Here is a 25255-nt window from a genome sequence, read left to right as displayed (position 1 = left end):
GTTTTCATGAAATAGAACAAATGGTCTATGGTTGTGGCAATCAAGGTGCGATACACTCCTGGTCATTTGACGTACTTAATTGTTCCGCATCCACAAAAATGAGAGTGCGTCTGTCACTGCACTAATGTTCTGTGGTAAAACTGCGGTCTCCAGGGTTCTGCTTCTGATTGCAGTCTCAAAACCCTGCATTTACCAGTCTCACTTTTCTACTTGCTAAAGAGGAGTGGGAGTTGATGTTGGATTCCCGGTTTGCTTCTACAGCTTATTAACACTCCAAAATATTCACTATCTGAGGAATGCAGTCTACTTCTAATTCCTGTCAAGGAACCATTTTTCTTAAAGGAATACAGCTGCTCGATATATATAACCACTCCTCTGCATCTCAAAATCCAAACAATTACTAATGCTAACAAGTACAATGTTATACATCTTGTCTGCTAGTTAACAAACATTGGGAGCTGAATTGCAACTCTTTTACTAAAAGCCTGCAAAATCCAATTTAGTGTCCTGTATTTATAAAATGGTTGAAACGCGGGCACTTTTAAACCATGACTGCAAAGTAATGTCTTGCCAAATGAATGCAAAATTATGTCTATTTTTACAATATAAAAATGCTGATATATCTGTTAAAGATGCCTTCATTTCATCCAACTTGCCGATGCAATAAAACATTTAAATTACCCATCAAAAACGCACTGATCTGATGTTTCAACTGCTGTGTCATTTAAAAACTCCATGAAATAAAAATAATGCATAAAGTATACCAAGGAGATTTAAATTGGGTAGGGTTAAGGGATAACAAAAGTGTATATGAAGTTCATCCTCAGAGTAGCAATTCCAAAAAACACAAATCTCCCAGTAAGTTATAGAAATCTGTTCGATAGTAATCATATATTAACACAACTTCTTTGTTTTCTATTACCAGCTCCTTAAAAACTGTGTAATTAGCTGTTATCACTGAGTATTTGGTCATCAATGCGATCCACATCCCCTTCATTTAAGTCACAAAACATACACCCATATTTCAGTTTGTCAGAGCTGCAGAAACTGAGCTCTGTGTTCCATTTAATGGCCTTGAGTGCCACCTCCTCAAACACTGTTGTGGCCGAGCATATGGCTCTGTCATCAGCAAACACCAAGTCTTCCACTAACAAAACTCACATTTCCATTTTAACAGAGTCACTCTGAATCATATAATGATAAAACTTATTTCTGTAGCAATTTTCAAAGCAATGTTACGTAGTGATTTGCAAACCATAACACAATTATAAATGAGGCAAAACATGATTCTAATAATAAAACAGACTAAAACAACAACAATCAAATCGGTTAAAAAAATAAATTACATAAAGGCCTGTAAAAATGTGTTTCTAGAGATGATTTAAAAGATGACAGTGTTTGACCAGCCTAAGCTCTTCAGTGTAGGGCAGTTCAAGTCACTCTGGATCACAGGAGGTTAAATGGTCCTAGATGTAGCTGGGTGGCAGACCTAGCCAAGCATTGAAAGCAATAAGTGAAATTATGAAATTCATAATGAAAACTATAACTAAGTAACAATTTAACTTGTGATATACACCGATACAAATGTACTATTATGTGAGAAGACAACCCTATATAGATGCCAGGGTTATACAGTGTGATTCTATATCTTTGATTTGATATGATGTGTGTTTAGTCAGCAGATGGATACAGTTTACCCTGAAAGGTTACTTGCAGGCACACAGCTGTTCCAGGATCTCAACCAATAAAATACAATGTAACAATTTTACAGCCAACCAATAAAATTTTGTGGTCATACTCCCCGCAGCAGTGGAAGCATTGCACTTATTGTGCTAAGTTAAAATTGTTTCAGTATAGTCATCTACAGTCATCTGGCTACCTGTGCATCATCACCCTAATTGTTTTTTTGTTTTTTTTAGAAAAACAATGTTTTCTCTCTTTGTCAATAAACTGTCAGGTAAGCCAACCATTAACTTTGGCTGATTGTTTTTTCATGGATAGCTAAGAACTGCAAGCAGCTACAGTGAGGCTTGTAAAAAATTCTGATTCAATTCTTGCTTTATTTAACGACAGATTGGAGCATATTGTTACTGTCTGAGAGGTTTTGGGACATCCAGTCTTTGACATCAGCTAGTCAGTTATATAATGTGGCCAGCTGAGGCTGCTTGATTTAACATGGAGATACAATTGAGTATCATTGGGATAACAGTGAAAAGAGATGCTATGCTGACAATTAATAGGGATAAGGGATAACATAGGTAAAGAGAAGAGTATCGGCCCAGGACTTGAGCCTTGAGGCACACCATACCTAATCAATGAAGCAGAAAAAACAACCGAAAATCTTCTTCATTAACCAAAACATAACTAATAGTCTTAATAGCTGAGGTGGAAATGACGAGATTCTTTTTGTTTACACATTTGCATGCTACGATTCACAAATTTGTCCAGTAAATGTCCGACCTGCACAACCACATAACTTAGTTCAAGAGGTATGGTCAATTACAAGACAACCCTGGGTGCCACTGACTTTACTTTGACCTCAACTGTCATTTGTTGCGGTACAACTCAATTCTTACGTGCTTTCAAACTTTGTTGATCATTCCTTCGCCTTGTTGCTTACATTCAACTGAATTTCCCCTAGCAGGGAAAAAAGGCTCACTTGACTTGACTTGACCCCAAAGCCTCACAGATGGGTAGTGAGCTGTGAGTGGGGAAGTGTAGAGAGAGGGTAAGGGGTTGAATAAGCCCCGCAGTGTGTGGACAAGAGCCAGGGAGACGAAAGGGGGGGCCTGGGGAGGGGGGAGTTTACAACCAGAGGCCTGTGTGCTCTATGAAATCAATCTCCTCAGCTCAGATGTGGGGCTCAAACTGAGAAAAACAGATTATTTTTAAGCAATAATACTCAACCCCCTTAAAAACTAAGCTCTGTGTCTCATTAAGCATGATTAATAAAAAAGCTGCCTCACTTTCTTCCTTTTAATTTCCTCTTCTTTTCTTGTCGTGTCTTCTACTACTGTCTTTGAATTGTGATATTCCCTAATCTACCTGCAAGTCTGTATATTTTTGGCTGCAGTTCAACCATAATTGAGTATCACTGCAGAAAGGAGCTCCAATGTAAAGGGCAACATGAACCTTGACCTTACAGTAGCTGAGACATAAATCATTACTGGGACAGTACTGAACAACAGTACTAACATAACTATGAGAGGGCTGGCAACTGGTGAAAAAGGGATCAGGAGGAGATTAAGTAGAAGACAGATGAACGGAGAGATGGATTGAGAGGAAGTCAGAGTGGTAGACGATTACGTTTTTTCCCTCCTCTCCTCTGCCAAAAAGGAAAATCTCATCTCCTCCATGTCCTCACTAAAGGTTCTCCTCCTCTGCTGGAAATTAAAAAGCTGAAGGATGTTGTCATCATTAATAAGCCTTTTTCGGGTAACCTGGTGACAGGAGCAATATGAAAAATACTTTCTCTGATAAGCGTTTTAATCAAAAACAGAAATTCACAGCTCTTTTCTACCGTCTGGTCACACTGTCCAAGGATGTAAGAGGAATTTAATTACACAATTAGAAATCCAGTTCTTTGATCAGGTCTCATAGCAGCCTTTGTTTTTCCTCTCTTGCATGTCAGATTACACTTGTCCATGAATTGTGCTTCCCACATGCTCTAATCAAGATGTAACCACGATGCTTAACACTGCTTAACTTGTGCACTATTTAGACATAAACAGATTTTCAGGCGCCTTGGTCGCGTTTGATGTTGCTGAGCTCAACCAGTGCGACTGTGCCATCAGAACAGTGACTCCTTGGCTAGTCCTTCTACCAAACTGATAATTACCTATTGCAATAAATTAGTTACTGACTAGGTCCAGATTTTTGTAGATCCTTGGTCTGGTAGGCATTTTCTAACTGCCTCGCCAGTCTCATTAGCATTTCCCAGCTCCCTTACCACTGAATTGTGAAATCTGAATTGTGAAAACAGCTTTTAAATCTTTGACTTGGGCATCTTGTCTGTTGTGTTGAGGTACGCCATATCAGTGACAAAGACTTTGAGTGGGAATGTAGCATTGGCTAAGTAGGTGGTCGTGTAGATACTATGCTGTTTTACTGCTGTGTTATTATGTCTTTCTTTAAAAAGAGGTTGATGGAGGCATGTCAGTCAAACGTGAGAGACAGCTCTACCGCTCTGCAACGCTTATAGGATTAATATTTACATGCCTCTGAGGGAAGTCTGTGTTTACAGTGGGGCAGGGGGTCAGACAGAGATGAGACAGCGGAGAGTTTATTATAAGGATGGGTCATAACAGAGACAGTTACTATTCTGACATGTTATTACAAGACCTTTGCGGTTGTTTGTTGCACTTAGGCCAGGTGTTATGGTCTGGTCATTTTCCATAAAACACTCCTGTAGTTGTCTTTGCTGAAGAGTTCCAAACACCAGTCTAGTCGCAGTTAAATCCTCCTGGACTTCAGGTCACTGGTGGAAATGTTGGTATAAATATAACGTTCTCTTCCAGCCTGCTGCTGATGATAACTGACTTTCTCTTACTGTCTTTTTTTTTTTTTTTCAGGATTCCATGACTGTTTCAACATTGACACAAAAAACTACAGGGTCATCAAAGGTCCTAAGCAGGCCCAGTTTGGATACACTGTTCAGCAACATGTGGCTGCCGGGGGAGAAAAGTGGTAAGGGACTTATTCATATGATTTATACACAATTCTTTTGGAAGGTATTGTACCACCCTGATGTTTTAAATAAGCACCTTCAGCAAATGCTGCTGATCAGAGAGCAGTGTCTCTGCCCTATCAATTAACTCATGGTTTGCACATATGAGTATTTCTCTAAATCCGATGCACAACTTGAAGGAACCCCTGAGTTATTCATGCTTTTGTAAACAATAACCAAATGGTTCCAACATACTATACTGTATCTTCAAGCTATTGTTGATGGTGATTTTCAAGATCACTCACTATAAAGAAACCCACCCTTCGCTAGTTAAAATAGGTTAAATATAGGTTAAATGAATGAATGAATGAATTCATTAATGGCTATAGTCCTGTTTTAAGTGAGAAGTTAGATTCTGTGAAAAGGACCAAGAAAATTCAAATTCAAGTCAGGACCAACCAAAATTCAAATTTTCACCACATATGCCAACTTCAACCTGTTCTCTATCAAGGTGCTCTACAGTTAAGTTCCTGTAGTTATGCCTAAGGTACTTCGAATATATGTTTCTACCACGACTGGAGGACGATTTCTCCAAAGTACCAAATTCATACACTTAAGATTGACTATCTAGGTCTGTATTGACATTGTAATGACTTACTACACCACTGCCACCAGCTCAACCTTTATTATCCATATTTAGAGCATAAAATATTAGCATCTGTGAAAGTATATTACCGCAGCTTCTGTGAAAGTGCCAGAATTGAGTTGGGTGGCCCATGGTTAAGATTAAAAGGTCAAGTACATTACTACTGTAAAACATAATGCTTACATAGTGCAGTCTGTCTTACTTGGCAGTGAGATGATAAGATGTCTCCACTTTATCCCCAGGAAAGATAGTGATCTAGCTCTCCTGCGGTGCGCAAAGTTTCCTCCCATGAGTTTATGCTTGCAACACAACTTTTCGTCTTGAGCTGGATATTTCACATTCATCATATTACCTCATAGCAGTCCCTGACTTCTTATGTACACTGTTATTAGGCCAATTGGCACTGTGTGGTGGCCGAAAGTCGTTTCTGGCATCTCCAGTATGTCTGTTGGCCAGCGCTGTGCTGGAGTCATGCCCAGTTGCAGCTGTGCTTCTGTGTGTGTATGTGTGTGTGTGTGTGTGTGTGTGTGTGGCCTGTGTGCATGTGTAAATCAAATTGCGTGAGTGCATGCAGACTTTTGTTTGTGCACAAGTATGTATACACACATAGGTATGTATAAATATACATGTATATGTTTTTTTTCCGTACTGACTTCCATAGCTTCCCATCATTGCAGTTAATCAGGTTCCAACAAAGAACCATCTTCATACTGTTCTTTTGTTGTTGTTGTTGTTGTTGTCTGTTGGATGTTCTTAGTTTACTTTTCTTGATTGATGTTATAGCACTTCTTATTGTTTTCATAGCACTCTGAACTGTCTGGCTACTTACCCTATTGACACCTGAGGTATATTCACTTCTTTAACTGTTGCAATTATTGTAAGTTGTTCTGGATAACAACTGCTAAATGCAAATTGTAAATTGTTTTAAATATTACTTACCATTCCCTAATTTTCTACTTTTCAATTTTGTATATACTATTCCTTTAATCATTTTGTACACTTGGCCAATAAAACTGATTGTGTTTCTTATATGTCACATAAGTTAGTGACAGTCAGTTTTTAAATCAAACATAAGCAGAATTATTTGTATCTGATCTCACTCCTGCTGTAACAATACTGTGGTACAAATGGAAAGTTGTTCATTATTATAGGTATTTATCTCTCATAATTTCCTTCACAGAATAGTCCTATCGTATAACACTAATTTATTACCTGAGCACTATTGCACTGAGCGCTGCCTCACTAATACAAAGGCACCAGTGTGTATGGTAAATGTGGTAAATGGAGTTCACATCAAAGTGTGTTTACTGTCCCATGCTGATAGTTTTTTACTGTTCTTCTTGGCAAGTTATCCTTACTCACTCACCCTTTGGCAGTTTGGGATACAAGGCTGACTGTGTGTGTGTGTGTGTGTGTGTGTGTGTGTGTGTGTGTGTAAAAAAGTAAAAATGCACGCTAAATGCAGTTGGCAATAAAATCACCGTACTGTGCTGGCTGATTGTCATAGTTAAATAAGATTGTCAGTTAAATAAGCTATAAGCTAATGATTGCGAGCTCTCCACTGTGTGTGTGTGTGCTTGTGTGTGCGTGTGTACAGGAAGGGAGTTGATGTGACACACTTGGAGGGTGAAGTGACAAACCAATCATAGCTGCCAGGTCACAGAACTCGCAGCCTTCCTTTGCCACCACACCGCCATGTTCACTTATAACCTTAAGCCGGGGACGCTGTCAGCTACACCGTAAAGTCCAAGTTCTTTATCATGCAGAACACGACTCAGCCAACCGTGCCCACCGCTCCCAATGAAAAGGTCTGATGAGGCTGACATGTGTGGAGGAAAGGTCACAGGAGACACTGAGGTAAATGTCTGAGACAGAGGTGAAAACATTTGAAAACGGAGGAATGGTGCAGCGCAGACTGCGGCTTGTCCAAACAGCGCAAAGCCAAATGGAACTATAGGGATTGGGCTTTGGCGTCTTTATTGGGTGTTCACACATCTTGTATAAAAGTGTCTTTATTCATAAGTAATAAAAGAGTTGCGAGTGTGAACGATGTGGTATGGTGGAAAGTCTTTTAATTGATGCAAAAAAAAAGACAGCGCTTTTTACAATGTCTCCCTTTTTTGAAATGTATTAAAGTGCTCTTTTTTTTTTTTTAAATACTGCAATAATATCTAACTCAACCTACAGTGACCTGTTTCCCACACGAGTGAGTCTCTCTTTTTCAACAAAGGTTATTACCCGTCTGCCCTGCACTGCAGACAACTTAGTCAGCGAGTGCATTTCAGTCTAGAGAGAGCGTTTAGTCATAGTCAAAGTGTGTGTGGGTGTGAGTATGAGAACAGGAAGCAAGAGCATTTGTGTATGTGTGTGTGTGTGTGTGTGTGTGTGTGTGTGTGTGTGTGTGTGTGTGTGTGTGTGTGTGTGTGGCGTAGTCTGACACTGCTCAGCTGGACCGAGGAATGTTGAGGAATCAAAGGGGAGTGTGAAAACATCGTCTCCATTACTGTGAGTGCGAAAGGATCGATTCAAAATGAGCTACAGTACACAGTGAAGCTTTGTTTACAGTCGTGTGGAGAAATGTTTCAGTCGACATTTCAGCACATCATTAAAAATGTGTCATCATCACGTACAACAAGATTTAATTCATTTAGAAAAACACAGAACTTCACACAAATCAAATATTGGTGATCCAAACAGATATTCATATTGTTGTACAAGCTTGTTTGCTTGTATTAATTAATCCCCTTTATTACAATACATGGCCAGCGGTAGTTGGATTTGTCAGTATTGCATGCAGGTTGTGAACACTCACCTCATTGTTCCACATGTCCAGATCAGTGAAACCTTCTTGCGTAGCCTTGCAGCACAGCAAGCATTGTGCAACTCCATGGGTCCCTCATTTTCATGTTTGTTAACTTTGGGTTTGTGAGGTTTTTTTGTATCTTTTTCCCCCCAGATGGATTTGTCCATGAGGCAAAGAATCCAGCGGGTGAGGAGAGAAGCTGATGTTTTGCTTTGAGAGGTTGAAAATGTGTCTTTGAAGTGTCAGACAGCTTCCCCGCCGAATGCCCATGAATGTGTGTTCACCAAGTGTCACGGCACCTCAGGTGGCCTGAATTTGTCATTTGTCTTGTGTGTGTGTGTGTGTGTTTGTGTGTATCTGTGTGGTTGTGTGTATGTGCGCTATTTGCAAATGTGACATGACTGTCACATGTGTAAACATTCTTAGAAAATTAGAAAACTGTCAGCGGTTAAAAGGAGAAAAGCAGCCAGAGGGGCAACAAGTTATTGGTCAGGAGTTATTGGTCATTAGAAATAAAAAGAAAATTTAAAAACAAGTCGATGGGACTATGAGAGACTCAAAACTTTAAAAACTACATTGAACAATTTAAAATATATCTGCAATATGCAATTCAACAGCTTTTGGTTTCAATTCAAGCAGTTTAGCTTGCAAAATTAGAAATATTAACAGAAATTGAATCTACTGGACGTATTAATGGCCTAGTTTTAAAATGATACCACACAACAGTCATCCATGAGAGAGAACAAAGTTTAGCGATGCAGTTTAATATACAGCGGTTCCTGCAGATCCCACTCCCACAGTGTAAAGATGATCATACTGAGTAAAAGGTGGATAAAGAAATGGAAATTCATTTTTGATTGATTCTATCCCGGCTCTGCTGTGGCATTTTCAGCCGGGTCAGCTGTGTAAAGACGGCTTAACTTGCAAAGGACAGACGATGTTGTCCTTGGCCATTTACTGTATGCCTTTTTGACTGTCTAACCTTTACTTTCGCCTCAAGTACTTTCACCTCAACTGAGCTTTCAAGGGAATTTAAATTGTAACAATTACTGACGCTGCCCATGAGCATCTGTGCCAAACTGCAGCTCTGTCAACTTTTCCAGAGCTGTCTGATTTCTCAAAACCCTCAGCTCTGTATTTGGATAGGAACAGGATCACAGCTTGAAAATCACTCTGTAAAAAACGTTTTTTATGACCCGGACTCTGAAGCATGACAGGCAACTGCTAAATTCTGCCCTCTTTGAGGACCAAATTATGAAGGTAGTGCTTCTTGATCTCAGTGTGCTTGGACAAGTCATTTACAAGAGTTTTCATATATCTGAGTTATTGAAAAGGCATGTGGGGAAAAAAAGGCACATCTAAAAAGTTCTTTCATAGAGATTATTTCACTTAGTTTTAAGACAGTGTGTGGTATAAAGGACAGTCCTATGAAATCAATATCTTTTGAAAATCAGAATCAAAGTGAGTAATGAATTCCAAATGCATTTCAATCTTTCACCACCATTTTAACAGAGTGCAGCGTATCGCTAAGAAGTTTTAAACCTTCATGACTTCAGAGACGTCAAGAAGTTGAGACATCTTTCCAAGGTCTGTTGAGAGATTCTGTCCGTGAACCCTGATGGAGAACTACCCAGTGGAGGAAAGGTCATTATGTCGAGAATGTGTCGTTGTCTCACGTGTCTGTCCAAGATGATGGGGGCTCTAAACAGTCTGCCAGAGCAGACGCTCTTTGGGGAGCCGGGAAGAGGCCACATCACCCCCAGTGACAAAAAAGCTTGGACTTTGAATCCTGATGGAATACACTGACTTGCATACCTCAGCCTTGCATTACCTCCGAAACCTCCCACTTTCTATTTCCACTGTTTGTTTTTCTACAGTGGTACCAGGTCTCCTCAGCTGAGACCTGACCTTTACTCCTTCGCTCAGTCACGAGCTGCAGACCACAAAAAGCTGCAGGGAGTCTGTGAAGTCCTCCAGCACCGGCCTTCAATACTGTTGCTTTTATTTAGCGTGTGCTTTTGCCGCCTACTTCTGAAAAGAAAAGTATTTTTTACACCGTCTGGGCTAGGTAGGAAGGCCGAATTAGACCTGTTGAATTTAATTTTAGATATGGCAATTAACAGTAATGTGAGTGGAACGTCTACGATCTTGGCTTATTCATTTATGATTTAAGTTAGAACAAGATGCTGTGTAACTTGTTTTAGGGTTCAGAAATAAAAAACAGACTTACAGATATCATATAAAATCCCTGTAGCCTTTTTCAAGCTCTTGTTTCAAGCTGAAAAGGACCAAAGTGCTTTGTGGGACAGTGAGTTAAAGTGAATACCATGTGTTTGCAAGTGATTGTAAGTTATCTACTCACTCTAACCCTAACTCTTTGCTTCCTGTTACTGTCTGAAGTGCTCAGTGCTACCAAATGAAGCAGATATGTTATGAAAATATCTTTAAAAAACATTCTTACCATTACAATTCCTGGGATTTATGGGGTAACATTAACAAAGGAACTCATATCCTGTCAATGTAGACATATGGAATGTGATGAGCAAGCGTGTCATTGGAGTAGCACACTCATGTTTGGGGCAGGGATGTGGTTTCACAGCGTATACATCTCCCCCTTCCAAATATGAAAAACATTACCACATTAATGACAGCCTGGGCTTGGATATGGCGCTTCCTCAAACCCAAAATCCTGTATCCCCCGGTAACCATGGTAGAAAATGTCCACGCATTCATTTTGGGTCAAGTTATTTCTTTCAAAGTCATTACCGTTCTTGCAGCGATGATGCTCCACGGCTAGCATTTGACCCTAATGAGCTCTGGAACATGATTGTTTGAACAGCTTCTGGTGAAATTCAGGAGGTCCTGAGGCAAGCCTCCAAGTGAAAGGCAACAATGGTCTCCTTTCATCAAGGTGGCTGTATCCTGACCTGAACTTCAGCGAGAGCATCTCCTGGTGCCAAAGGATAAAGTAATAATCGTGATATTAATAGCTACGAAAATATGAGCACTGCTGGAGCCACTGAGGTGAAAATGATTTCCAGAGTCTGTGAGACGTGAATAGTTGGCTTGAGGAGCAATAACATCGAAGCTCGCTTGCATATGAGTCACTCTGAGAGGTGCAGTGACGGACTGTCTGAACCACTTCTCCCCTTGAGTTCAGTCAGTGCAGTAAAATCCCACAAACTATAGCGGGTGCTATATTTTTAGAGTATATGCACTGAATATATGACACAAGTTAAGAGATATTCACAGATAAATGTAGTAGGCTATATTAAATTTGACACCAAGAAATGTATTAGACTTTCCATGTTTAGATGATGAAATTCCTATTAGATTCTAGAAGTTTGCTGAGATTAAAGTAATGAATATTAAAGAGTAGTTGTTGCTATGCAATGATGAATTATGCATCATTAATCATGTAATAACTGGTGTCCTAATTTAGAGTTCAGCATAATGTTTGACAATATGCTGCAGGATTCTATTTTGGGATGGATGATACCCAACAGCTATTTGCAACTACACTGAATTGTTTTCACAGCATAAGCAAATAAATCCATTTGTCACAAAAATTCAATTTGATGGTTTGCACCAGTTCAAAATGCCTGTTTCATCTGTGCTGTCCATACCATGTTGAGGAAAGCAAAGAAAATAGAAGTTTTTTGAAGAAGGGTACACAACACATGTGCCCCCTCTTCTTAGATATCAGAAGATCGTATGTTGAATGTTTTTAGCAAACTGATGTTTTGTAAAACTACAAACAATACAATGTTTGTCATGTTATTTCAAATGCAAAGTGATTGAGTAATAATATAATAATTGGAGGTAGGCAGGTACTTATTACATCCAAATTTATAATACTATATTTTGAGGTTAACCCCAAAACCTACAGTCCAAACTTAAACCAAAATGATTATTCCAGTACTTCTGCAGACCCTACTTCACTCATGATCCGCCAAAAAGCTTTGACTTGAACTGAATTATGCACATCATGTTATGTCATGTAACCCTTATGGAAACATTAGAAAGGCCCCATTCATCTTAAATGCTACCAAAAGAGTTACCTCATTGAACAGTGAGCAACACTGAGCAAGTTTTGAAGCATGGAGGTCCATGAGGTTGACCTAGAAGTCGTAGCAGGAGGTTGGCCCTGGTCTGGTTTTGCTATAACGTGGTGTCGAGTGTCTTTCCTTTGGGGCTCCCTTCAACTGGGAGAATTGTTCCTTTTCCTGCTGTTTTCCCTATGATTTTGACTTGGACTACACAGTTGTTTCTATTCCTAGTTGACCTCCCGCATGTCCTGAAGCTGCTGCAGGAATGTGATTGGTTTAAGATACAATCTGGAGTTTCCACACAAATGTTTACGTACATTACAGATAAACAAACCTCTTACAGACTAAAAATACATGTAAAACTCATGTTTGACAATCACATACTGTCAATCATCGTATCAAAAGCTCAGACTAATTTCAGAGTGAAAAATTCTTCATTCAAACAAAACTATGTAAAAAGCATGTAGTGGGTTGACAGTGTTTCAACAGGCGCTGCCATACCGCAATTATGGATTCAACTTTCAAAGCCCATGGTATAGTATCAATTCCACAGTGCCACAATTTATTCAACAACCAATCTACACAGCAATACTTCTTCCAAAACACAGCCAATGTTGATAACTAACTGATGATAACTAACAATGGTTGAATGCTAATTTATAACAGCATGTTACACATGGATTACTCCATTTCCACGGCCCAATGCTCCTTCACCTCAGTGTTCCCTCATGCCTATGTCACCTCAACACAGTTTTATGCTGTGTGCTCCCTCAACCATATGTACATTATATTTCCTCAATTACTGAATTAGCATCACTATCATGCTATACTACAAACTCACAAAGCTGATTTGTGCTGCAGTTCTTTGAGAAGTTTAGTATTACATCTAGTAGCTCTTTTTATTATGTATTTGGGCTATTAGCTTTTACTTTATTTTACAAACACAAGTTGAAATGCAAAACTAAATTGTGCAGTTTAGCAGTGCTTCCTGGTATATTTCTAGAATTGTTAGAAGTCCTAAGAGGAAAGTGTATTCCATTTTTGCTGACACTTCTTGAATTGACTTTTTCACATCTTACCATGTAGCTGTAAACAGCCTAAAGTATTTTTTTCTTTTTTTGATTTGTTGTTTTAATTTTATTTTTAGATGTTTTCTCATGTTATTGTAAGTATTTATGGGACAATAAGGCAGATTGAATTGAGCTGAACACACTGTGGGGCTTGTGGTAATGTATACAGATTGTATTTACTGCATATATTATGTCATTAATGAAAGAAAATATATTATTTAATATACAGATGAAAATGTGCAAAGTCTCACACTGTGTCACAAGTTAAGTATTTATTTTGAGCTGTTGAGATCTGTTGAGTCCTTAAGGCAAGTGGGCAGTAGAACCTTGTGATTGTACAATATGTCAAGGCGTGTTAACTAGTGTTTACAAAGAGCTGTGGACCATTTCATCTAAAGGTTTCAACTCATATGCAGAAAAACATCACAAGATATAGCTTGAAACCCTAACGGACTTTCCCAACTGAAAATAAGGGTATTCTCGGCAAAGCATAAATAAACTGACTTAAGAAAACAAAGAGTCCTTATCTCTGGAATACTTGTGAATTATAGCTCCCTTTACAGTCTTTATGTCCTCCATCAGTCCTGAGGTAAACACTCCAGACTATTTTATATTCTCCATTACATTAAGTCATCTAAAACCTCTCAGTGACATTTATAAGACCACACTGACACGGCACAGGAAATCCACTCTGAAGTTATGTGCACGACTGTCTCCTCGTAAGGACGATGTCATGCGAAAAGAATGCCGAACACCCAACATTGCTCTTTGAGGAGATCTCAGTGTGACCCTATAGCGGTCGATGACCACAGAATTTCCCCCGACCTAATTCGATTAATTTGATAGCCTACATGTGGGAAATGAAATGGTCATGTCATTCCCTTAAATATCCTTTCACTCAGATGTATGTGTGCTGATAGTGACTGCTGCTGACTTGGTAGATCTTTCTCTCTCACTTTGTCCTCTGTGTATACATGTGTGTGTGTGTGTGTGTGTGTGTCTGTGTCAAAATGAAGCGATGCCTACTCGTGACCCCCCACCACAGGCTGCATATGCAAAGTGGTGAAGAGTTCACCCACAAAATTTTCCCTTTTAAGGTCGTTTCATTTGATTATCAGAGGAGGCCTAGAAACTGAAAACTAGCCAATATTTTACAAGAAGAAAAACAAAAGTTGGAGAAAAGTCAGAAGAAATTATACATGATAATAAATAATTGTATAGTAGAAATACAGTATATTTTTTTTCCACCTATCCCATAAATCATCTCGCGACACCCCAAAATGACCTTGTGACCCCCTGGGGGGTCCCGACCACCAGTTTGAGAACCACTGGCTTAGAAAGTAGAGAAGCAGGCTTTTGAATCTCCAGACCAGCGGGGGAAATGTGGGCAGGGTAAGTGGATGAATAACACTCTCCCCTCCCTCAACAACTACTGTGGAGTTGCCCTTTAGCATTTACTGTAACCCCCAGCTGCTGCAGTAGAAGACTGGTTGTTGCTGGTTATACTTGGCAGCTACCAGGTGTGAATGTTTGGAACCGTATGAATGTGAAGCAAAGTGTTGCTGGAAATGAGCAGACATGCTCAGTTGACTTCCTTCAATAAATAAAGGTTTAAAAAAAACCTGCTAGGTCACTTTGTTATTAGCCCCTGTGTTTATGGGCCAGTGTGTGTATGTATATTAAGCTCAGGGTCACTGATGTTAATGTCATATTTCCTCAGGGCTTTGGACACCAGACTAAGAATTACTCTTAAAATGAAAAAGAGTTTCTCTCATTCTTACTCTTTATCACACTCACCAGCACTGTGAAAGTTAATTAGATATTCAACTGTTAAGACAAAAATGACTTTTGAGACCGCATGTAAAAAGTATACATTTTAATATTTCTTTATGTTCAAGTGTTCATAACAATTCATGTCAATTCTGACTTTTGGATGTTGTGTTTTACAGGCTATTAGTGGGAGCCCCGTATGAAATGAATGGCCCGTACCAGACAGGCGATGTTTATAAATGTTCACTGAGCAAACGAACCAATGGCAACGGTTGCTCCAAGCTCAACCTAGGTATAGTATCACAAAACACTACACAATTTTTCTGTCTATATTTATTTATATATATATGTGTGTGTGTGTGTGTGTGTGTGTGTGTGTGTGCAAGTGTGCATGTGCATGTGCGTTTTCTGCACATGTTTTTTATGTGTGTGTCTTAATAAGTGTCATGGTAGCATGTGTGAGGCAGAAATGTGCGTACCATACCACTCATTCCACATTTTACAATTGGCTTAATGGTTTATGTACATTTCCACATGTGTGTTATACCACACATCTCACCGCATTCCATCATACGGGACACATGTGTGTGGTGTTGGTTAGATAGGCACATGAGGATTTGTCAAGTAAACTTTTAGATCCAAGGATGTAGACACTGCTTTGGCTGGCTAGACAGCAATAACAAACCAAGGTCCCAGATGGTGGAAGTTCTAGTTCAGTTTGGTCTCCAAAGGAGAGAGCATACATTTATATGAGAGAGCAACCAGTATCATTTCACTGAGATTAATTTTTCCTCAAGGAAGGATATCTCTGACCAATGTATCAGAGCGAAAGGACAAGATGAGGCTGGGAATGACGCTCACATCTAACCCCAAAGACAACAGCTTTGTGGTGAGAACTGTTTTAAAACTCATTGGAATTACGTTCTTCAAACATTACATAATGGAGCGGTCTGTTTCAGCAGAACTTTGTGAGTAATAACATGTTTAATGAAAGAGCAATGGTAAAAAAAAAAAAAAAAAGGAAACCACAGGATTATCTTTTGATTACACGCTTCTCATACTGCTGCTCTACCTACGGACGTTCTCTTAGAGCATGAACCTAATTTTGTGGAATCCACAATAATATGCAGTAATATACTGTGGCCCATAATGTTTCTGCTATAAGAGCTTTCTTTTATGTTGCAGGCCTGTGGACCACTGTGGTCCTACGAGTGTGGCAGCTCTTACTACAGCACTGGCATATGCTCCAGAGTCAATGCAAGCTTCAAGTTCTCCAGAACCATTGCTCCTGCCTTTCAGAGTAAGACTCAGTTACCTTTCCTGATTGACAGAGATTCATGGATTGTACTTCTTAGACATAGCTGGGGTTTCTTTCCTCATTTCTGAATGTCTGTTTTCTCCATGGATAACTGTGCGCTGTCATGATTAGTTTTCCCCTCTAAATGTTTTTCAGGGTGTGAGACCTATATGGATATAGTGATCGTCCTTGATGGCTCTAACTCCATCTACCCTTGGTATGAGGTGCAGGCTTTTCTCATCAACATTCTTCAGAAGTTCTACATCGGACCAGGTCAAATACAGGTGTGTAAGGACTAAAAGCAGATAAGATGCATCAGTAATGTAACTTGCTGGATAAATGTGAATACTGGAGTACATTTATTCAATAGTCCTCTATTATATAATATAAGTTTATTGTGCCACAGCCTATAATTTACTGTGCTTGTCAAAGTTTTTTATTGTAGGCCACTCTGCTGTGACTATTTTATAACATTATTATTTTTTAACAGAAGGCAGATGTTTAGCTGTGCCTCTACTATTTGTCATAGATTGTTCATTGTTTGTTTTATTCATCAGGTTGGAGTGGTTCAGTATGGTGAGAAGGTGGTCCATGAGTTCCAGCTTAGTGACTACAAATCAGTAGAGGAAGTAGTGAAGAGAGCGCGTAGTATTAACCAGCGGGGCGGAGAGGAGACCAACACGGCTCTGGGCATCAATGTCGCACGGTACAGTTTTTGCAGCCACAAATGTAACATCAGCAGCATTCCTCCACTCTGTATCATTGTATCATCTGCTTTAATGAACATATGAAACATGTTGCCACAGCTCAGAGGCTTTCAAACAAGGAGGTCGGCGAGGTGCCAAGAAGGTGATGATCGTGATCACGGATGGAGAGTCACATGACAGTCCGGATCTCAAGCAGGCCATCGAGGACAGTGAGAAGGATGGCATCACCCGCTACGCCATTGCTGTGAGTCCGCTAGACTGATTCTTCACCTGGGTTAACACTCTCAATCTCTATGGCTTTCGACTTCGTTTTCTGATGGCTAATAAATTTCTAGTACAGTATTAAAGCACTATAAACATTAAAGAGGTGACCTCATGGAGTTCAGCTATAGCAGGCTTCTGAAGAGCTAAGTGGAGTATGCAGCCAAAACTGCTTAGAGCCCTTGGAGAACTCTTAACCTAAGCCTAGTAGAAGCGTAGTTAAAGGTGTAAATGATCTCCTCCAGACCACATGGTTCTTTGGTTGGTGCCACTATTGGTATGGCTTAATCCCATCCAGTGGCTTAGTTGGGTACGGGCATCTGAGCAAACGTCTGAGGTCATTTGGTTACAAACCAACTGGAATTGGTGACAGCATTGACATTGGTGTATAAAATGGCAAAAACAACCACAGTACTAAAATGTTCTAAAACTTTCTCAAAGAAAGCTAATGTTAACTCATTAGTTTATAGGCTTTGACAGATTGCCTGACCTTGTCTTCATAGGTCCTTGGATACTACAACCGTAGAGGAATCAACCCTGAGGCCTTCCTCAGTGAAATCAAGTACATCGCCAGCGACCCGGACGACAAACACTTCTTTAACGTAACGGATGAGTCAGCTTTGAAGGATATTGTGGATGCACTTGGAGAACGCATCTTCAGTTTAGAAGGTTTTACAAGGAATTCTCATTCAGTAACCTAAGAAGCACAGAATCAACACAGTAATACATTGCTGCTTTCATGTAAAAACCTCATAACTCCACTTAACTGATTTTCATGTTTTAACTTCAATTGAAGGATTACATGGCTCGTTATGGGTTGAGACAAACACTACAACCTTGGGTTTATTAAACCCTTTCAAACCCCATTGGATAAACTCAAAAATGCATGGTGGTTAAACTAAAACCAAAGCTGTTGTTCTTAGTTCGTGAAAAGTTGACATTTTCACGTGACAGCAGTAAGATGCAATGGACGGGTTTTTCAATTATTTTTGTGACTCCTACGCCACTAGCCTAGTTAGATCATGATTGTGGTTGAAAGATTGAGTTCATGTGGTGCTGCAAAGGTTCAGAACTGTAAAAGAACAAAAAAATTGACTTGTTTTCCCAGGGACCAGTAAGAATGGCACAGCGTTTGGTCTCCAGATGTCCCAGGCTGGCTTTTCTTCACACAACGTAGAGGTGAGTCTCACTTCTGCTACCAAGTCTTCTCATACCATCTGTCAACATGTAGAACAACACACTTTGTCTCCATTTCTGGCACATCTTCATGACTCCTCCCCACAACCCGCCATGTATCACTCTCCATTCCCCCCTGAGGTGCCTGCTGTGTGGCCCCAGAGGCTTAGGTCATCCTGATTTAGGAGCCCCTGACAGAGGAGACAGGCCTTTTTCCACTTCAGCCATCAAGCGATGGGAAATAAGACACTGCTAATTCCCCGGGGAGACATATTAGTGAGAGGTTGAGACAGCCTGGCTGGAGAATGGGTTGTTTTTCCTTTTGCTTTCTAGAGGTTTTTGATTGTATCGGAGAGCAGATAGCTGCAGGTGTGTTGGCTTTGAGGCTGATGCAGCTGGAGGAGGGAGATAAGGCACGTTCTCTACTGTACCTGCTATTCATACCAATTCAATGGTTTCCATTTCTTTTTTTTCTTTTTCTGTCTCCATCTAAGTCCCAGGTTGACATTTGCTGATGCAACAGCTTTGATTTTCCAGTTCCCCTCCACGGCACAACTTGTCTAGGGAGTAATAAATATATCCCGTTTATGACAAAAAAATAAATAAATAGCAGAAGTTGCAGCTGGGTGGCAGGAATGGCTGGAAATTCTGTCCACAAGGCTGGATTCCAGGGATAGCACTTGCTCAACAGCGGCAACCTGAGTGTTGAGAGTAGGATAACTTATTGGAAAGAATGTTGGGGCTTTAAAGGAGAAAAACAGTCCTGAAAGCCCAGATGGTTTTGTTGAACGTGATGTGTGCCAACTTGGACGACTGCTTATGTCATGCATATCCAGACATTGCATGCGTCTTAGCAATTTCTCTATCTGCTGTTTGTTTAGCTTTCTGTATCTAAACAATTATGCTGAAAAATAACCTGTGGTCAGAAACAGAGGGCTCTGTTTTAGTAAAATTGCACTGCCCATAGCATAGTTGCAGTTGATTCCTGCGTTTCCCATGATGCAGAATATGTATTACTTATTTGTTAAATGGGTATGTGCTGTATCCTGCATACATTTCTGTATTCTTATTCATGTTACTTGGACAAGCGGATATGCCCTCTCTGATAACCAACTGGCAAGCATGGGAGCCATTTTACCACAGCTCTGGCTTGACATCCAACCAAGCAAAGGACACATGGCAGGATAGGATACATGCATGTCCCTACATGCAAAAGCAATAGAAATAGGTCATTGGTTTATGACGTTGAGTTGTTTTGGGGTTTGATTCATTTACCATGGAGACCATTTTGACCAAAACAGATAACCACATAAGCTAACATTGCTGTCAGAAAGTGACGTAGTGCGAGCTTGGTGAGCACACAATTCCATCTCTCAGGAAGGAATCGCAAGTGCTCCAGCATATGCTAACACTGGAAAATGTGTTGTCGGCATAATGCGTATGGCAAAAATACTGAACTAATTAAGATGTAGAAGCCTATAATTACAGTGTCATAGATTCAAAGTATGGTGAACAAATGTCAACCACGGAAGCTAAGAAACCCCTCCTCTATCTCCTCATGTCTGCGGTTAATTGCACTTGCCAGTGCATTTCCTTTGTTGAATAATGGTTTACAAATACATACTGATCAAGGTTTAACAGTGCTTTGATAATGTACTCAGAACTTCGAGGCACATGTTATAGCTTGCCTTGCATATTATTGTCTGTAATTGTGTGAAAATGTGTGTTCTGCTGTGTCTGGCGATGAACTATAGCTGCTTAATTGATCATGCACTTAACTCAGCCAGTAGTTTTTAAATCCATTTTGACAGAAGGGAGAAGGAAAATGTATTGAATGTGGGTAAGCAGACTTAGGTTTTGACTCATTTACTGCTTTTTAAGCTGTTGTTGGCAGAGAGTGAGATAGGCCATCAAATTCGAAATACTTGGACACATGTTTGGGCAATATCTGCATTTGCTGTACCAAGGACAGAGACAGGAGGATCCGTATAAGTAGAATTTTACCCCATCCATTTGAGCAATCTAAAAACTCAGTGAAGATGACCTCCGTTGTTGCCCATCATTATTATTATCATCATCACCAAGATTCGACTTTGAGTTAGAGCATTATTAACCTGCCTGAAATTGAAGTGAGCCAAACATGCACAGATTGTGCTCCAAAGTGGTGGTCACACTTTGCTATGTTACTAGATTTTTTCATCATGAGTGTATCTGTGGCATGTAATTACTCCACGCATATGCAGCACAGGCAGTACAACCAGACCAAACTCTACTAACAGACCAACAGAAATTGTTACCATACACTGCACCTCACCCTACAGGATGGCATTCTGGTGGGTGCTGTGGGGGCCTATGATTGGAATGGGGCGGTGCTGAAGGAGACCCGGCAGGGGAAGGTGGTCCCTCCCAAGTCTTCCTACACACAGGAGTTCCCCGAAGAGCTCAAGAACCACGGTGCCTACCTGGGTGAGTAAGACCCTGAGGTGCAGAAATCTTTCGTCACTCTGTTGATGGAGTGAAAGAAGCAGGAATGTATGAGGAGGAAAAATTGCGAGGGATACGGATAAAAAGGAAGGAGAAATGCAGAGAAAGAAAGTATAATTCTGTTATTTTAGTAATGAAGGATGTGCTTGAACACCTTTTCAGCGCTTACAATCTCAGCCTTTAATCTCTGTTTACACCCTCTTTCTCTGGCGGAGGCATGTGTGGCAGGCCTGGTAGAAGACTTGTGGTTTAGCACCGACAGTCCTAGCTGCAACCCATCTCTGTAAAGTGCTCCATTGCTCCACTGCTTCCCACCACATCCAACTCCATCTCACCCCACTACCACAGACTTCTGCTTTTGCCATCAGTGGCTTGTCCCTCTGCCTATACCCGCCAGGCTGCCAATGGAAGCCATTCTAGACTCAATAGGAATACGAGGTGGAAGCATAATTCTGGACATGCTTAGAGAGGGAGGCAGAGAGAAAGAGAGAGAGATGGGAACAGAGGGGTATAAAGATGAGAGATGAACGTGGAAAAGGATACAGGGAGAAAATGGAAGTGCCATAGCAGGCAAAGAAAGACATATGAGAATAGTGAGAAAGAGGAAATGGAGCTGTGCATGGCTGAATGCAGTTCATTGGAGTTATTTTAGAATTGCAGTCATGCAGTTCCATCGCTATGATATCGAACCTCTATGTACACACCAACAGTGCAACAGTGCCGTTAACGTCCATTAGAAGCACACACACAGACACACACACACACACACACACACACGCACACACGCACACATACACCACTAGAATGCATTTATTTGGCCCTTTGATAATGATGCTGTGCAGAGTTAAAAGAGTGGGGTTCACCACACACTCTGGAAACAAGCTGACATTCCTCCCAAAGATTCAATAATAGGTCAAGAAGAGAAACTGCAAAGTGTAACAGAGCCCAAGTAACATTTTTCTTTAGTGAAAACTATTCTAAACTTAAAGTAATACTTCAGAATTGTCCAGAGGTTCAGGCTGATTTGTTTGTTCAACAGAACATTTGTATTGTTAGTAATCTATTAGCTTAATGTTTTACTTCAAAAAACCATTGCAAATTCAAAGGGGCTCTCCTATAGAGTAGTGGTGTCTAGTAACAGGTTGTTATCACATTCTGTTTGACCATGACAGCCTATTTACAATTAGCATATTGCATGGGTTACCTTTTACATTGGTGAGGTAGTGTAAGAACAACTTGTAAATCCGCTTACTTGAGAGAACTGTTGTCTGTGAGTGGAGGTAGACTTGACGCATGTGTTTATATCATCAGGTTACACTGTGACTTCTGTGGTGTCAGCCAGAAACGGTCGTCTGCTTGTAGCTGGAGCTCCGCGCTTCAACCACACCGGCAAAGTCATCATCTTCACTCTGAAGAACTCTGGCAACCTCACCATCCTGCACTCCCTCAAAGGCCAGCAGGTAGCGTCCAACACAATACTACGCACTTAGTGACGCATTAAAAACATGTAGCATTTCTGTAATAGATTTTTCAGTGTGCCATCTCACTTGATTTTCTGTTTTTTTTCTGTGACACATTGATACCACCTGAGGGTTTCATCTCACAATCTGACAATCAGCATCTTTTCAAAGAGATGTGGTTCTGTGTTATTATTAGCTCTGTACTCATAACTGGCAACTCTTCACAGGCTGCAAGACTAGTGATCCTGCAGCAACTTACAATGTACCTTGTCAGCAATAGCTCATCCAGAACAACAGATGTTTTTTGCAGAAAAACTTAGGACTTTCTTGATCCGGCAAACCCATGTGAGACGAGCTCTTTTATAGTCAGATGTTTCCAATCTGAAGAACAATTGCTGACGTTCCATCCAGTGACTGATCCAGTCTTTCTCAGACACTTAGTATCTACAAAAGTGTCTCGACTCCTCCCACGCCCCCCTGACATAACGCAGGCCCCATTTGCTTCCCATCTCAGAGTAAAGTTCAAAGCCGCTCCACATCATCAGCAAGTCAACAGACACACAACTTGTGCTTCAACAAGCAGTGAGGAAAACGTTAAGGATTTCACCGTATGTAGTAGGTAGTATAAGTGACATTCGTCCTGGGATTTATGTTCACTAATTAAAACCAGTAGGGCACTTATACAGTCAGCAAAAATGTAATCACCTACTCAATTTAAAAGGCTTAAATTGGAAGAAAGAAGAAGAGAATGGAACAATAAGGGCGGGCGCACAATGAAGCTCTGAGCAAGATGTGTGTGTATGTGTCTCACAGATTGGCTCCTACTATGGCAGTGAGATTGCACCTCTGGATATAGATGGAGATGGCGTCACTGACAATCTTTTGGTGGCAGCGCCCATGTTCTTCAGTGGAGGCTTGGAGAAGGGCAAGGTCTACATCTACAGAGTGACAGAGCTGGTGGGTACACTCTACAAACAACAACAACAACAACAACACACATATACACAAAGGCATGCTGTGAAGTACACAAGCATGCACACACACACACAGTATGTAGCCAAGCTACAGAATAATACCGGCATATACGTACACTTTTGGCCGAGAAACCCGCTCATACAATGAATTGGGTCAACACCTGTTCAAACACTCCAACCTTGCACCAGAACTCCAGACATTCCCAGTGATTTCTAACACACAGCAGAAGTGTCCTGCATACTGTAACACACACCAAACCAGACTCTATTGCATTCCAGGTCCACAATTAACATATTGACGCGCTGCAGCCAGACATTTGGCACCTGACCTCGGGCAGATCAAATGAGAAACCTTTGCGATGCCAGTGCGCAGACTTCATTAGATGTGTAGAATGAACTCAGCAGGAAAGTATTCCTCCCTTCAAAAACCTATTTCCACCCAGTCGTTTGGAGGCGAGAACTTTCTTAATAGAAGGAAATTCCTGGGTATTACAGGTCTCTTTTTCTCTCTGGGATTATGAATTTCTTCAACTGTTTTGACTCCATAGATTAGGCACTGGGCCACTTGGCTTGACATAATTCAGTAGCCCAAACCACAGCGCAACACAGGTGGCAGGCCAAGCTAAACAGTTAGAGAGGTAGCTTGCTATTGTCCATTAAGACTACATAATAATAATAGGGAAACAATGTTTAAAATAAATAAAGTTGATGTTGACGGTCCTGATGTTAGGATGGTGCACGATGCACTGGAATATTGTTCTGGAAGACTGTTTAATGTTGAACACTGGTACACGTCTTTATGCACCTGGTCCATTTGCTGGTCTTGGGAGGAAAAAAATCTGGCACTATTGTCATAGTCGAATTTGGGGGGTACATACATTACTATTATCAGTACATACATTACTCCTGTTCTTTATGTTTTTTCTAGTGCTAGGTGAGAAGGATATCTTGATTTGTCAGAGATTCATGGGTGGTATAGTTGGTATGTAGTCAGAACTCTGCAAATTATGCAAATTATTTAGAGTGTAGTGTAAAGAGTAGTGTGAGATAACTAAAGATTCTGGATCAATGACAAGTTCATACTAAGTTGCAATTGCAGGTTTTGAGGGTTTACAGAATCTAAGGGGTTCTTATAGCTACAAGGCCAAATCTAAACAAATTTGTCTAAACTTTAGCAGCCTAAGCCCTGTTAAAGGTAAAATTCCATTCAATGTCTAAGACATAGTTGCCCTTTCAACTTTCTCCTGGGCCACTGCAGAATGATTATGAGGTCTCTGCACAAACCATATGTTTCAAATTAAGACCCCACTGAATGTATTATTCCCCATTTTCTCTATCAATCTCCCTCTTTGTCACACACACACACACATCAGGTAGCTGAGAACTAGAGCCGACTTTCCTAAATCAACTCCCTTCCCATATATTCAACTGAAAAAACAGGTGATCTCATGTTTCGTCTGCCGACGATGAATTATATTATGAGGAATATTGGGATGCCAAGTGGAGCAATGATATGCATGACTACTGATGGGCTCAAATATTTGGCTCCATTTTGTCAGAATGCTTTCCATCAAATTTCTTTCCAGTCGGGTAGACGTAGATGCATTCAAAGACATGGATATTTTCCATCTGACTTTACACTAGCTAAGAATAGCCTAAGAATAGAGACTCAAATAAATATACTAAAGCTATATGGCTTTCTTTGGTCTTTGGTCAAAATTCTTCACTCTTGTTGACAAAGATTTTTAAGTTCAAACATACAAAATCAAGGGATTATGTGAAAACAACCCAAATCTTATATTTTGTTTGATTACCTTTTATGTAAAAAAGAAATACAACATGATTAGTTGACTTTAAAATGGTTTTGAGGTAAGTGAAATAACAAACAACGG

At 40.3% G+C, this 25255-nt stretch overlaps 1 protein-coding gene across 1 annotated transcript in view; it reads left to right on the top strand.

Moving 5' to 3' along the window:
* Window positions 1-25255, top strand: part of itga11a (integrin, alpha 11a) — a 46736-nt gene that overhangs the window by 3643 nt on the left and 17838 nt on the right. The window contains exons 2-13 of the mRNA XM_071915698.2: window positions 4572-4686; window positions 15184-15296; window positions 15802-15893; window positions 16190-16304; window positions 16458-16585; window positions 16859-17007; window positions 17108-17252; window positions 17773-17938; window positions 18378-18448; window positions 20767-20911; window positions 22241-22389; window positions 23203-23346. Coding sequence (XP_071771799.1) covers window positions 4572-4686; window positions 15184-15296; window positions 15802-15893; window positions 16190-16304; window positions 16458-16585; window positions 16859-17007; window positions 17108-17252; window positions 17773-17938; window positions 18378-18448; window positions 20767-20911; window positions 22241-22389; window positions 23203-23346 — 1532 coding nt within the window. The remainder of the gene's footprint in view (window positions 1-4571; window positions 4687-15183; window positions 15297-15801; window positions 15894-16189; window positions 16305-16457; window positions 16586-16858; window positions 17008-17107; window positions 17253-17772; window positions 17939-18377; window positions 18449-20766; window positions 20912-22240; window positions 22390-23202; window positions 23347-25255) is intronic.

The sequence above is a fragment of the Centroberyx gerrardi genome, chromosome 1 (genome assembly GCF_048128805.1).
Source record: "Centroberyx gerrardi isolate f3 chromosome 1, fCenGer3.hap1.cur.20231027, whole genome shotgun sequence".
Taxonomy (NCBI): domain Eukaryota; kingdom Metazoa; phylum Chordata; class Actinopteri; order Beryciformes; family Berycidae; genus Centroberyx; species Centroberyx gerrardi.
The sequence above is the reverse complement of the archived record's forward strand: the minus strand, read 5'-3'. Positions and strand labels throughout refer to the sequence as shown.